Below are 15,835 nucleotides of genomic sequence, written 5' to 3' on the forward strand. Positions count from 1 at the left end.
TTAACACAAGTCATTACCAAATTTCGCAGTCTCTATTTTAACCCCGCTACTATGATTAGTAACAGCATCAAACGTTAGGACTTAGTCCCGTATCTCTCAAGAATTATAACTGTCGTCGAAGTCTGTCACTTTCACACATCTGGGTAGCACAATAAGAAGAGCTGTTACCTAGTTTCACACAAACACGACAAGCATAGACAACAAGGACTTAAGTAAAATAATAAAGAAAAGAAAGACTTAATAATAGGTTAGTTAACTATAAAAATTATAGAACTGGTTAAGAAATTGGAGTATTTACCCTTACAGAAGTGTTTGTTTTTTCCTCTTAATTCCTTTCATCCTGAATTGGACCGCAAGGTAGTAAGGACCGTAGAATAAAAAGGAGGAAAGCCCCTCGACACTCTAGCTCTTCACCTGAAAAGCAAAAATACACACAAGGAATTAATTCCTTATAAATCAAGAGATCAAATAAGTTACTACATGCATTACTACTCGTAATTGCACTAAACACTAATTGGACTCAATTCCTGGGGTAGCAACTACCCCTCCATAACTCCAACCTGCCAACAAGCTCTCAATAATAAGAGGATCAGAATGGAAAATTTAGTTTTACTTTATTTGTTTATTTGGAAGAGCCAAATAAAACCAGATTATTGCTCATTAAAACTTGCTTTCCACCGTATCATATTCTCTCGAGCCAATAATTCTCTCAAACAGTAATCCTCTTGTATAAATATTCTAAAATTTCACTTAGCTCATAAACGTAATGGTGTGAACACTTAAACCAAGTTGCTGGGGAAACGTCAAGCTTCCATTCATAAAATCTCCCACCTGTCTGGATATCCTCTTAAGTCCATAAATTGGAAACTGAGTGAATTTGTTAATTTTAACTAACTGAAGTTGTATTAAGTGTGATTCCAGGAGCAGAGAGAGTGAGCGTCAAGCAGTCCGGTGGCCCATAGGTACCAACCGAAGATCGAAATATGCATAAAGTTCGTCCAGAATGGAGTAATACTATCTCACAAGTATCAGTCCAAGTATAGTATATCCTTTTATTGTTTCGGTTGTTTCATTCACTGCCTTCATGTTTCTTATTCACTTAATATAATTTTTAAAAAAGGAAGAAAACATTGCGTCTGTTACAAATTGGGCAATTGCATCAGTGTAGGAATAGCATAGATTGTAAAATTTCAGCACAAATGCGAACTGTCAGTGACATATTGAGCTCGGGGATGTTCCTTACTATAATTCATATAACTTAATGCAATTACCATCCAAATTAAATAATCCACCCACAATTAATTGTAATATAAATAAATGCCAGTACTTACCTGAGTGGGTATGAATCCTCCAGAAATATTCATAGGACTAAGACAATGCTAGCCGCCTCTCACTTTTATCAACACATTGCGAAACCAGTCCCTACCGGTTTTTCGTCTCCTCACCCATGAACGATAAATCCCATGCTATATCTAAATATGGCCAACTTTCGAGGATATCAGCCTCTAATGAATATATGTAACAACTTGGGTTGTTGAAAAATATACCCCACTAGTTCTAAGTACGTAAGTTGATAATTTTAATTCTAGGGTTAGTACAAACAAGGTACTGCAAGAGGATGAAAGATGGTGTGTCTCAAAGTAATTAGCTCAAAATTAAAAGACTGTTTAAATGATACATTTGGGTTAGTTTGCTAATAATCCACTTTTGTTAGTCATTGGAAAATAACTGTCGCCCAACTCCCGTACTCGAATGAGGACCCAACAATTTCTAAAATGTTCTCTATAAAGACAATCTATTGTCAGCAAACAGTGAAACCAATAAAAAAAATCTAATTCAAACACTAAGAAGGTAGTGTGTACTCTCCCTCTTTTACCTTCCCCTACATTACGAACATTGAGATAATATATAGACCTAGAGGTGCCCTTCCCTATGTCGCAGTATTGATTCGAGCGAACTCTCGATTGTAGCGTTCGATTCGAGATATCCCTTCCCAAGATGGCGTATTCCGCAATTTACAGTCAGCTGATATATGTAAACAAAGAAAACGTACATATCGAACTCTATTTGTATACAATGTACAAGGATTAGATAGGTCAAGGTATCGACCAACCTTAAGCCTTCCTTGAGTTCTTTAACAGTATAGTCATTCATTTTTTGGTATGGATTTTGTTGAATGTGGAAGAACAAATATAAAAAATATTACTTTGCGATGACTAATGATGCATCAAGACATACGAGGTACATGGAAAATCCACTGGAACTGTATAACGATAATCAATTCTTTGAGAGCTACAGGTAAGTCAACTATGCGTCTTGATTTTAACTTTTATGCTAATTTAATAACAGTAACATAGTGACAAAAAAAAACAAATATTCATTCTACAAACTAAGTATGAGTAGTTTCACTCATTTTCCTTTACTTTTCTGGCAATTTTTACAGTTGTATTCGCTACGGATCGTAGAACCTATTCTCGTTGGGTACTTCTCCCTTTGGACCTTTCGTTTTAACTTTTTCGTCACATTTTTTGAACCAAGAAACGTCTATTTCATGGCGTTGTATATTATGTTTAAATTGCTCTAATCATAAGTTTCATTTAGCCTATGTGTAAAAAAAATCCCAAGTATAATTTATAGTTTCAAGTTTACAGCAAACTTCTTAACACAATAACTACATATTATTTTACTACTATGCAATAACAAAATAGGTTAGGGTGGTTTAGGTTAGGATAACTTAATTTTCACAGGAGATCCTTGTAATACATCTAGTGCAAGATACAATAACATAATAACCATACGCATGGGTGCTGCACAAGGTTAAGACAGAAAATCGTGCAACTCAGGAACCAAGGAACATGAAGAGAAAGGAAAGTAGGACCTTATATATAGTCTATTACCAAAATTCATTACTTGTGTAAACAAATCTTATACTTGATACTGGTTTGAGTTTGTGTAAAATTAAATTGGCAGAAGGAAATTATTTACGTGCTCAACTTGTATCTCAATATATCGGCACGTTCGTATCATTAGATTAAGAAGGTAGTGTTTTGTTGTCTTTAGCCAAAAAGTATAATGCAATTCGGAAGCAGACACAACTTACATAAAATGTAAAATGTTTACGATTTGCTACCCAAGTAGACACAAGATTAGGTTAGGCAGGCTTTTATTGTACACAATGTAAAATTTTCACAATTTGGTTTATTCTAGATTAAGTATACATGTTTGAATTCATTAATTATGACTTCTTTTGGTCCGGAAATGGATCTTGTAAATTGTTTCGGTCTATGTTTAGCAGAAGGGGTCCAGCTCTTTTTCTCTAAAAAATGTTACAGTTTTGGTAATTTCTGTTCACATTCGGTTAGCTTAGGATAGGTTAGGTTAGATTAGTTTAGGTTAGGTTAGTTTAGTTTGTGTTATACTAGTGTAGAGGTCCTGTATAATCTTACAAAAATAAATTTCGCTTATTTCTATTAATATTAGGTTAGTTTAGGTTAGTTCAGGTTAATTTATGTTAGGTTAGGTTAGATTTGGTTACGTTATGTTACGTCTAAGTAATTGCATCATTCATTTCTCCTGTAAATTTTGTGTTTTTACGTGCTTCTGGACCCCTTTACTAAACATACTCCATTGTTTCTTATGGAGGGAATTGCATTCATATGTATAGATTAACTTTAGGGGGACTTAAACATTATATGACATACCTTGTGCAGACATGTCGTAAAAACGACAGTTCAAAAATCAAAAGTTAATTTGTGTTCGATAGCCTTTAAAGAGCACGAATGCTATTTAAACGAGGCAGGGCAGGGCGAAACTAATTGCCCCGCTCTGTAGCACGGGGCTACGTCCGAAGGGAGCAGGTGCGTCAGTGACGGTTGGTAGTGTTGAAGCTTTGTTTTGCTCCACTCTCTTGTACGTCACATATACGCTGCTCGTCTTGAGTGTCATTTACCATTGTGATATTCCTCGTTTTTCATGAAATTTTCAGTAGAGATACAGGGACCTTTACAGAATACACCTGTGTAAGAGTAATGTTACGGAAATTATGAGGGGCGGACATAAAGGCCTATTCGGTTGTCCATATGTCCGCGCCTGGTTATTTCCGTAGCATGTCTCCTGCACATGTGTATTGTACAAAGGTTCATGTACTCAAAAACCGGTCTCACTTCCATTGTTCATATATTCGCTCTGGTCATTTCTGTAGCATGACTTCTACACAGAAATAGAAATTCATTTTGAAGTATGAAATAAAACGACAGCAACCTAACCTAACTACTAACACCGCACTTATTTTCCTTCTCCAAACAGGTCATGGCCTCTCTTCCACCTTTAAATTCAGCTAACACGCTAATTTGATTTTCAAGTACTAACTGGAAATGTTTAGGTTAGGTTTTATTTCTGTTGATAATAGGTTTATTATACAAAGTGTGTCGATTTTGGTTTTAGTTTCAAACTGTATTCTTTTCTCGTTTCAGGTTTTCGAAAGTAATATTTCTGAGACAAATTTTTCCATTACTGGGAGACGATTTAGAAAATATTATTTTGCGGGAACGTTCACTACCAGCAATTCTTAAAGTACTCACGATTTTAAGATTCTATGTGAGTGGGAACTATCAGGTAGGCGCTATTTTCTTTGAAGCACATAACATATGAATTTGAAAATGTAGTTTGCCATTTTCAGTTTTCTTCAAAAACTAGTTTAATAATTTATTGCTCAATATTACCAGTAGTAAAATCATGTTTCTCTTTCATTATTTTCAGACCATACTATTATACAGGGTGTATCAAAAAGATTCATCCACTTTGGCAAGTCCGTATTTCTGAAACTAATAAACATATACAAATAGTTTTTGTTTTGAATGACAGGAAACTCAAAAAGTTTTTATTGCACCTGTTCATAGGTGTAAAATGTGCTCCCCGTGAGATGCACGGCATATGTCCATGCGGTATTCAAATTCGCCCCAAACTGCAGCTAGCATGTCTTCAGTTACAGCTTCCACAGCTGCCGTTATGCGATATCGCAATTCATTCAATGTACTTGGTAACGGAGGCACATAAACGGAATCTTGTATAAACCTCAAGAAATAATCACATACAGTAAGGTCAGGTGACCTCGGAGGCCAGTAATGTAACGCTGCATCATTTGGTCCAGTGCGACCGATCCATCGTTGTGGAATCGTTCGATTTAAAAATCCTGCAGTTTCCCATGCCAGAGTGGCGGTGCCCTATTCTGTTGGTAGATGAAATCATTCGAATTAGTCTCCAACTGTGGCAAAAGATAGTACTCAAGCATATCAAGGTAGGTTATCACCGTCACAGTGTTCTCGGCAAATAAAAATGGACCGTACATCTTTTTTCGGGAAACTGCACAAAACACATTAACTTTTGGCGAGTCCCTCTTGTTTTACAACTTCATGTGGGTGTTCCGTTCCCCATATTCGCACATTATGGCGGTTCACATTTCCATTCAAATGGCATGTTGCCTCGTCACTAAACACTAAGCGTTGAACAAGACTGTCGTCCTCTGCAATCTTGCCAAGAATGAAATTACAAAACTCCATACGTCGTTCTTTGTCACCTTCACAAAGAGCTTGCAGTAGCTGAATTCTGTATGGTTTCATGTGTAAACAACACGCAACACACGCCAGAGGGACATTGAGGGCATGTTGAGCTGTCGAGCTGCACAACGAACGGATTTCTGCGGACTGCGTGTAAAACATTGACGGACGCGCTTCACGTCTGCGTCGGGCACTCGAGGACGTCCCGATGATTTTCCCTTACAAAAACAGCCTATTGTTCGGAATTGTTCATGCCATCGTCTAATGCTCTGTGCAGTAGGAGGATCCACACCATATTTAGTACGAAAGTCACACTAAACAGTTATCACTGACTTGCACTCCGCAAAACGTAGTACACAAAACGCTTTCTGTTGTCCGGACGCCATTTTAACCAGAATCGTAGTGGTCGTTCACTCAAGCACACTGCTGCTACCTAGCGGAAACCATGTACAACTAGAGATTTTCCTCTTTCCAACAGTACGTTGCTCACTCAAAGACAGAATAGATACTATTATTGTTTAAAACCGAATGATTCTTTTTGATACACGCTGTATACTGGGTTACACATCGTATAATAGAAAATATACACCTTTGTAGTCCCCAATAAAATGTTACATCACCAAACACAATGCAATTTCGATTATTTAATGGTGTTGAACATTTCACAGCAAAATTTTGTCACATAAACAGTAGGTACCAGCGATTATGTGATTATATGTTAATGACGAATTATACAAAAAGGGTTTATGCTGTTATCTTTGTCTTATCTTTCCTAATAATCAATATTTTAATCTTTTACATAATTGCTCTTTTCCTTTCTTGAAAGTTTTGCAGCTAGAAACCATGATTCAGTGCTAGATATCAAAGTTTATATCTGATGAATCAACTGCATAATTCGCAATACTGTTTGTTAATATGAAAGTCACTTTCGTAATTAATTTATATCATACTTTTAGAAAATAGCTCAGAACAAAAATAACAGATTAAATCAATTTATTCATGGTTCAATAATTTTCAACAAGATAAAGAACTATACAAGTTGTTAAAGAGAAGAATATACACGTAGACATTTCTTCCTACTCGCCCATTGCATCTTCATAATTGATAATTGATAAAATTATGTAGGTGTCTTAGCTACAGCATTTGATGCAAAATAACATAATCTAAGAAACTTAGTTATAATTTTCATTTTCTGATTAATATAATTTATTTTACAGATATAAACAAATAAACTGTAAATTAGAGTTGTTAAACTTAACGGCAATGAGGCTGCTCCAAAAGGGATTTTATTAAAAATTAGCTAATCTTTTGTCATTTTTCATCTACTCATTCCTATAATCAAAAGTAAACACAAATGTGACTTGCCATAATTATAGGTAGCGTTGTTTCTCACGGGATAGGTGCATCTGAATAATTTTCAGTCTTATCACCTGAATAAATTTTGAAGTTGCTAAATTAGCAAAAAAGATTCCAAAAAGAATATTCCTGAATTATTTTATGTAACGTATTTCTGTGCTTGTTTTACAGATACACATTCAAGGTAACCAATTTCGTGAGCCACCCAACAATTTGCCAGCTTGTGAGGAAAGTATCATCAGTCTTTGCTCGTCGCCTGATGTATGTAATTGATTCCCCATTCCTGATTGTTTCAGGACAGTTCAAGTTCAATTTCATCAAATGGCTAGTATTCCTAGAGTTGTAGGATATATTGACTGTAGCTATATTCCAAAAAGAAATCCTCGCAGGAAAAGCAGTGAAACATTTAGAATCAGGAAATGCATCCTTAATGTACAAGTGGTGAGTGGCCCAAATAAAATGGACAACAGAAAATATTACTTAAGAAATATTGGAAATGGTTAGCTGTTCTCGCACAGACCAAAACGTTTAGAACAGAGGAGTGTCCACGTGTATGCGTCACACAAAGGCTTCAACATATTGATGCTTGTGCGTGCGCATTATGTGAAAACAAGGAACGCTCTGTCACCGGATCCACCTCGTAACAATGATTCTTCTAATGACTGATCAGTTTGTATTGCTAATTTGACTGTAGTCCATATTCCATCTTTATCTCTGTGCATTCATACTATGATAACTATTTTGAAAGTAAGCAAAGCGCAAATATCTGTGATATTGCAGCGCCAAATATTCTAACAAACAATATGAAGTTTTAATATCGGTTATTGATTTGTATATTCTTAAGACATTTACCACAGTAAATAAACTTCTTTCAGCACATTTGTAACTATTTGTTGTTCGAAATTTTATGTTTTATAACTTCATGCAGAGCAAACATTGTCGTACAAATCATTGCTACTCACAATGTCCATGCTTGGCTACTCGGCGTTCATATCGTTTTTTTTTTTTAAATGATTGTCAGACGTTTTCATAGGACGGTAATATATATGTTCAATACCTTTTCAATATTGTTTTCACTGCAATCAATTGTAAAATCTATTCTTAAAAAAAAATGCAAAGTAGGCTTCATCGTAACCAAACGTCACAAACTTTAACATCTTGTTCTACTGTATGCGGCAAAACAAACAGTACTGAAATCGCATCGCTTAAATTTATTTATTTATTTATTGTACAACATAATGAAACATAAGAAGGTTGGCAAATGCATGTCAATTAAATGTTACTCAACACATATTGTAAATTTATGGTTCATTCCATTTAATTTCGTTCCTGTATATCTTGTGTTCAAAATGTTGAACATTATGTCGCACATATTCTTCATAGCCATCCTGTAGATCGATGAACATGCTAGTGAACACGGTTTGCTAGAATGACAAAGCAAATGACCGAATCTTTTCTCTTAACTCCGGTATAGTGGTAGGAAGTTATCTGTTAGGAAAATTGCCTCCTTCAGAATGCCCGTATGTAGGCATCTCGAGTCATGAGGTGAGGGGAGTGGGAAGGATATGAAAAATCCGTTCCACAGGAAATCAAGCGATGTCCAAACTCTTGTGAGCAGAAGGGTAGCTGACTCACTTGCGGTGTAGACCTTCCTTTAAACTAAGAAACTAAATAAGGTAGGAGCGTCTCGGTGCAGTAATACCTCTCCTAAGTAGTTCATACAAAAAGAAAAAAACCTGAACATCCCGCAGAGGGGGTATATTATTGCATGTTTCTGCATTTGATGTTCAAAATTTTCCTTTTTTTTTTTTTCAAAGCAAACTTACAGCGTTTAATATTGTGTACAACAGTTCCTTAATGTGTTTTTAATTCAGTCCTCTGATTTTGTGTTCGAATCGTTAATTTATGAAACAAAAACTCCAGAGACAAAGCTTTTTCAGGAGAGAAAAATAATTTTAAAAAGAATCAATTTTTTACCAGGATAATGATCTGAAACTCATAACTAACTTTCTGACAAAAATGTAGTTACGTTCTTTCATAAATAAAAGATAGGTTTCTATATGAACGTGCCTGAATATTCTCTTGAAGACGGTTCATTCCATTTAATTGAAAAAATCACCTAAATGTGGTCTCTGGAGTTAACGTTGTTCCATAAATAAACGATTCAAATGCTGAATTAATAAAACATTTCACGTAGAGGGCTATTGTACACAACATTAAACGCTATAAAATCTGCCCTAATACGTAGTAAGTTTTGAACATTAAATGCATAAACATGCAGTAATATGTGCCCCCGTGCTAAATATTGAAAGTTTTGAGGACTGAATCCATGAACTACTTACTGGAAGAATTACTGTACCGAGAGGCGCGTAATATGGTAAGGCCATCTCACTTCAAACAGAGAAAATCATAGACACTCGGATTCAGTGTGAAAAAAAAGAAATAGAGTATCCTGAGTTTGTATGCGAAGCGAGCAAAGGTGCATATTTTCCGATCCGGGATATATATAAAAACTAAGAAATGAGAAATAATCGCACTTTTACATCCGTCGCAGGTAGCCTTTATCTGAATTCGTTGCTATTTTAAGAATTTCGTAGGCAAAAATCATACTCTCGCTATGAGGTAATACCCTCCTTCCTTTATTGAAATTTCCTACCTTGTATTAGATTGTCTTAGAAAAGGAATTCACGGAGACAACTTCAGCCTATTTAACTTTACAAACACAACGAAGCCCAATCCCAACATAATGACGTAGTAATTGCGAGTGAAGACAGGAATTAGGTCCCTAGTAACCATGAGGATTACTCTTAGAAAACTGGATGTTACTTTCACATATTTGAATAACGAACCCAGGATTTACCCGCTAGCAATCAATGCTTATTTTCACACACAATGCAGTAATCTGAATTGAGTACCATACATGATTCTGCAATATCTGTACACTATTACAGTACGTTATGCATTCCGTAGCATTTTCGTGAGCAGAACTATATTAGTGGCAAAGCGGCGCAAATTTTTCGTTCATTTCAGTTACTACACTCACTACTGACTAAATACTGTCATAGCAATTCATTCACTTTAATTACATTTTGTTTCTATCAAAACGACTAGAATGAAGCCAAATTGGCAAATGTATTTCCATGAACTTGGCTCATAGAAGTAATTTATATACGTCAATAAAAGAATACATAATTTACTTTTCATAATAGTTATATTCATTATTAAGTTGTTCATTTAGGTTTGAGTACATTTGTATATACAATGCTTCAGAAATACAAGAAATACAGAAATGTCGTCGCTCTTAGAACAGAATATAATGTCTTATACTTGTCACATATTCTCAACCAATTTAAAGAGGGATGCGTAAAGATCGGCCTTTTTCGCCTATTAAAGTCATTATTAATAAACGTTCATGAAAGCAAGCAAATGTCATAAATGTGAAGTTAAAGCTTTAAATATTGCATCTGTGTATGATGTAGAAAGTCACAGAAAGAACCCCACAAATAAAGCATTTTTTCTCTTTTGTCAATATAGACGTTTTCTAACGCTGTACATCAATTTTTGTATCAAGCGTTCAATAAACCATATACATCTAAACATATAAAAGCGAATAACAGATGCAGACACATTCACTCAATGATCAACCCCCAGCAAAAAGCACTTAAGCTAGAAGCATGAAATGTGAACAGTATATTGATTTTGTAATGTAGAGGTGTACTGAAAACGTATTTTGGAAAAATCGAACTCTAAGGAGGTAAATAAGGAGGGGTGGACAGAATTTACACACTGATCAACAAGCAGAGAAAACCACCGTAGCTAGAATCATTACGTTTGGTCAGTAGGTTCATTTTGTGATGCAGATGCCTACTATGAACAGATTTTACAAAATTCAAGCCCTAAGAAGTTACATAGGTTTACCCTGTAATACTTGAACTTTGAATGTATACAACATATTTGCTTCCATGAACACTTTTGGTTTTCATGACAGTCAATAGGCTTTAAAAAATCTTTACCCTCTTTCTTTCTATCAGATTTGATTTTTTTTTTTTTTTTTTTTTTACATAAGATTGACCTACATTTCATAAGATCTATCAATTTAAAGAAAAAAATTAACTGGAAATAGGTTAATAATAAGTATACAAATAGTTAGTCCTTGTAATATTAACATTCCAGAATAAATTCTTGATTAACCTTTCTTGAATTCTACATGTCAAGGTCACCAGTTAATGAAAAATTTACACAAGCAATATCATTTCAAAAAGCATAAGAAATTGAATCAGATCATTCAATAAACAATGCATTTATATATCAGCAAAAAATAAGGAATATACATTGCATAACTTTCCACTCACTGAAGAGTACCATTTTTTTAAAGTCCGTGGTTGCGGTAACACACAATTAAATGTTTTACGAACATACGCATATGCAGCTGGGGAATAGAAGTCAAGTGTAAACGCAAAACTTCGGAGAGCCGGATCAAATTTTTTGTTACCCGACGGACTCAAGAGCGACTTCACCACTGCATTACCTTCCACACTGAGGGGTACTAATTTTAACAACACTTCTAAAGTACCTTCTGTTATCATACACTTCTCTCTAAGATTTTGCACAATATCCTGAATACTTGCACATTTTTCTCTAAAACGTTCATTCTTCAAGTACAATGCTTTCATCTTCTTTCTGGATTCCATACATTTGGTTTCTGTTTCAAACAACTTCCTTTTTAAAAGTCTTTTTCGTGGTGTTAATTCCGTTCCACTGCAAGAAGGGTCAAGTGACTGCGTATCAACATTAGGAACACCATGAGAAGGCTGCTTTAAGGTAGATAAAGTTGTGTTACACGACTCCAACACCATATTACGATTGTCGACTTGTCTGGGAATTGACTTGCTTGATTGAATAATCTCACGCTGAATGCTCTGATCTTCAAAATCTACACATCGGACGTTTGGAGATTTCCACTTTTTTGTTGCCTGAAACAATGTAACAAAAATCAATGAGTGTTGATATTTTTTAAAAAATAAATCAATACATAATAATTATAATTACGTCTATAGAGGCGCCATAAGATTTTGAAAAATTTCCAAATTAAATTTATGTTTTGTAAAATAAATGGTTTTATTGTTGGAAGTTCACTTCCGATACTTTGTGCGTTAAATTACGGATATTTTACGAGCACTTTTTTTTCCGAAAATGCAGCTGTATTTACTCATGTATTTTTCCAAAATCTAGTAAAAATCACTTTCAATGAGATCAGCTTAGTTGTATCAATAATATACTAACCAAAATATCAAAAATCCAGGGGGGTTTTAAAGGGTTCAACCCGGAAAAACCGGGTGTTTTTTCTGAGGATGTGAATGAGAATGACGAAAGAATTGGTGAAATGAGAATGTGGGAGGAAACTGGAGAACCCGAGGAAACCTGAGAGCACGTTGTTGTTCACTAAAAGCTGAAGTTTGAATTGGACATGGCTTGAACTAGGGACCCTACCTTTAAGAGTATTCTACCACTGAGCTACGATGCCCTACTGTTTCGCTTTATAGCCAGTAGTGGCGTTAAGATCGACTAGTGTTGCCAATTTTCTTGAAGAAAAAATATTCCAACACAGTAAAAACTGCTATATTATTATGATTTACACTGTCAACTCTGTCGAAGTGTGAAGGACCTCAAATGTCTTATAAGCGTGTAGTGGGTGAGAATAGTCGGAGTAAGACGTGTTTAACCCCACTACTGTTTATGCGTATAAATAATGGCGCGGACCCCCCAGTTGGGAGCTCTCTAATTTGTAATACGAAACCATAGGCAATGCTGTATGTGAGAAGTGCGTCAACTTCACAACAACCCTGCGAAACTTGCCAATAAGTAACATTTTAGTCCTTTACGTTTTAGAAAATACTACACTTACTAATGGTACACACATGATGGGCTAGTTATCTACGCCTCTGCCATATATTGTATTACTTGTCATATTTTCAGCGCTCTGCTCTTCAGGTATTTAACTCAGTTTAATTCCTCAAATGGTGCAGATGAAAGAAAAGTGGAAGTCAAGAAAATCTGTGGAAGGCAAACTTGGAACAAGTGAATAAAAATTACCGTAGATTTTGAACAATACCAAATGCAACAACCCTTTACGTTATCCGTTCTACGCTTTACAACACTAAATCAGAAATTATTATTTTTGAAGGTAAATCGAAACGCCTGTGATTTTTAACTAACAAATACCAGCAATGCAAACATATATATATAATACTGTACATGAAATATAAAGGGTTTATTCAAGCAGACGGATCTACCAAGTAGAAAATTGATAGGTGAAACATTTTTCGTGAGGGAATGGAAGTGTGAATATAAGTAATTACTGGCAGTGTACAGCATATTGAAATGAATTTTTAGTTATAGTGAGAGTATTGTATGTGTAAGTGTCCTCTTCCACTGTTCTCGCTTATGCGTATACCCTCTGTCGCTGACGCGCCTGCTCCCTCCGGAAGCACCCTCTCGCTGCCTCTCGGGCCCCCTTGCTGCGCTTCTCCTCATACTCGGTTGCATAGCGGCAAGGATCTAGAACATAGGTCCCCCTCCCATTTAACTGTAATAGACAGAAAACAACGTGCCCCGTGGGGCTCTAACCCGCCTTCACTCGCTAGCGCTCGCTCGGCAATACTCTGTGAATTAAAATTTAAACTTTGGTACAGAAAGGAACCAACCTAGGTACTAATCTTTATGGGGGGATGTGTTCTAGAACATTCCCTAAAAACTGCAATACATAAAACACGAACTTGGGTAAATGTTTAGTATTGGGGGCCCAAGAGTGGTAAAATACAACAGACTTATATAATTTACAGGAGACATGAGTTGATAGTGGTGTTCAAGTAGTCAAGACAGTATCGTACAGAATTTTATGTAGGCAGTATGGGACCTGTTCCAACTATAAAGGTAAGTGGTAGTGATTGCCCATTTCATGTCGAGAACAGAACCTAGCGAACCCCTGCGAGCCTTCTCACCTGTTACTACTACTACTACTACTACATATGCTATGGATCCTAATTTAAGGTATGAAACCATACAACGACCGGAATGAAACAGAATCGGAATAAAATATCGCAAAAAGTAGGTGAAAAAGCTGCTCCCCCAAGTTTAAACAATAGCCCTAACTTGTGCTAGGTGGCCACTAAATGGCACGAATGCTATGCAAGGGAGGGTTCTAGAACACAGGTCCTCCATATAGGTTAGTAGCAAGGTTGGTTCCTTTCTGTACCAAAGTCTAAATTTTAATTCACAGAGTATTGCCGAGCGAGTGGAGGCGGGTTAGAGCCCCGCAGGGCACGTCGATTTCTGTCTTTATTACAGCTAAATGGGAGGGGGACCCGTATTCTAGAACCTTGTCCAGTTTTTATGCCATACGTCCACACTGTACTTATACAGAGCCCTCCTGAAGTCAATTTACAATTAGTAATGGAGCTCCTAATTCAGTGCATGCTCCGCTAAAAGAAATACAAAGCTCCAATCTATCCTGAAAATGTAAGATATGTGTAAAAATTTGGTAGAACCATCTGCTAAAGTGAACGTGAAAACATTTACAAATAACTTTTTTTTTGTACAGAATATCGATAAGTAACGTGCGACTTGTATGAGAGATATGTCTATTGCTGCTTTTAACACTGAGTGAGGATTATTTTATCCAGTAATTGACATCATTAGCAATTTTTAACATAGGCAAAGTAGACCTACTCCCTCTACAACCATCTAGTTTCCTTGCCAAGGTGTCACAGAACACTTGTAGGTTCTATAATTTTGGCAAAATTACCAACTCATAAACATACAATTTAATAAATAAGCAAACTTAATAACAGTTTGACAATTCTCTAGGTAGTAGTCTTTACGAGCTTTTTGTCAAGTGTAAATGCAATGCATATGCCTATTCACCCAATATTATTATAAGTACACAATCACGTTTTATTATTTATTTAAACCTTAAAGGAAAGAAAATAACTTACCTTTGAAATATTATAAAATTCCAAAGAAAGTTTATTCATTCGGCATAAATTTCTCTGCAAAACACAGATAATCAACACACAACACAAATATACATTATCATTATCTTTTATTCCCTGCACAATATGGCGGATCGATTCGATTTTTGCGAGTTCGATACCATCAAAGATCTCGCATTAGGGCACCTCTAGGTCTATATATTATCTCAATGATTACGAAGTAAGATCAAGAAATGGGAAAATAAGGGTTTATTAAATTCAAACAATATTTACAAGCATCCCGAGGTATTCTCTCACATTTCCATTCTACAAGCATTTTAGTCCCATAAGGTATTATTGTGTTAGACCAGAATTTTCTAGTGAAATAACACAAGCTAACTCTTGGATCGAAAGATCCAAAACATATTTCAATCAAAATTTTTCTTGTAGGTTTTATATATCTGGAGAACTACATACAGTATAGTCAAACCCGAACTATCACTTAACTCAGTATGATGTTCTTATTTTGTAGAAAATACGAAAACTCTATTTAGGGCCCGTTCAAAAAATTTCGTGGCTCCTGATCCAAGAACTAATTATTGGCCAAAATCGTAATCTTTTGATCCAGTTTTTGATCATTCCTGAAATTCTTGTTTTTTCCACTATATCATCTGATTAAGAATCATCCCCCACCTCCAATGTGTGGACAGCACACTAGGACTCGATACTAATTACGACAAAGACTTCACATGGATGATAAAAATTCTTGATTCAGAGCTACTAAAGGTGAATCATAACTCTCCTTCATTCCCTATTTCCCCTCAATCTGTGTGCGCGCAGCACACGCATAATCTAAGACAGAATGAAATCATCATATGGAAAATCCCCTAAAACTTAATTGAATGAAATCTTTTATTTTCGATAGTCCAAGATATTCGCGCCATAATCACGCCA

General features: G+C 35.7%; 2 protein-coding genes and 1 long non-coding RNA gene across 4 annotated transcripts in view; 2 read left to right on the plus strand and 1 right to left on the minus strand.

Annotated features, from left to right (window-relative positions):
* Positions 1-15,835, plus strand: part of LOC145688010 (uncharacterized) — a 298,897-nt gene that overhangs the window by 268,551 nt on the left and 14,511 nt on the right. For both annotated transcript variants that reach the window (XR_014131826.1, XR_014131825.1), the window contains one exon: positions 911-1,037. This is a non-coding gene — a long non-coding RNA (uncharacterized LOC145688010). The remainder of the gene's footprint in view (positions 1-910; positions 1,038-15,835) is intronic.
* Positions 1,879-7,790, plus strand: LOC145688009 (uncharacterized). The gene is made up of 3 exons (XM_081761676.1): positions 1,879-2,298; positions 4,473-4,614; positions 7,083-7,790. The coding sequence occupies exons 1-3, from the start codon at positions 2,177-2,179 to the stop codon at positions 7,182-7,184; spliced, it is 366 nt and encodes a 121-aa protein (XP_081617802.1). The 5' UTR covers positions 1,879-2,176; the 3' UTR covers positions 7,185-7,790.
* LOC145688007 (uncharacterized) lies at positions 10,092-15,822 on the minus strand. The gene is made up of 2 exons (XM_081761675.1): positions 14,906-15,822; positions 10,092-11,884 (listed from the first exon to the last, which is right to left on the minus strand). Exons 1-2 carry the CDS (start codon positions 14,942-14,944, stop codon positions 11,213-11,215), a joined length of 711 nt encoding a protein of 236 aa, XP_081617801.1. The 5' UTR covers positions 14,945-15,822; the 3' UTR covers positions 10,092-11,212.

The sequence above is a fragment of the Thermobia domestica genome, chromosome 6 (assembly GCF_964235325.1).
Source record: "Thermobia domestica chromosome 6, izTheDome1.hap1.1, whole genome shotgun sequence".
NCBI lineage: Eukaryota > Metazoa > Arthropoda > Insecta > Zygentoma > Lepismatidae > Thermobia > Thermobia domestica.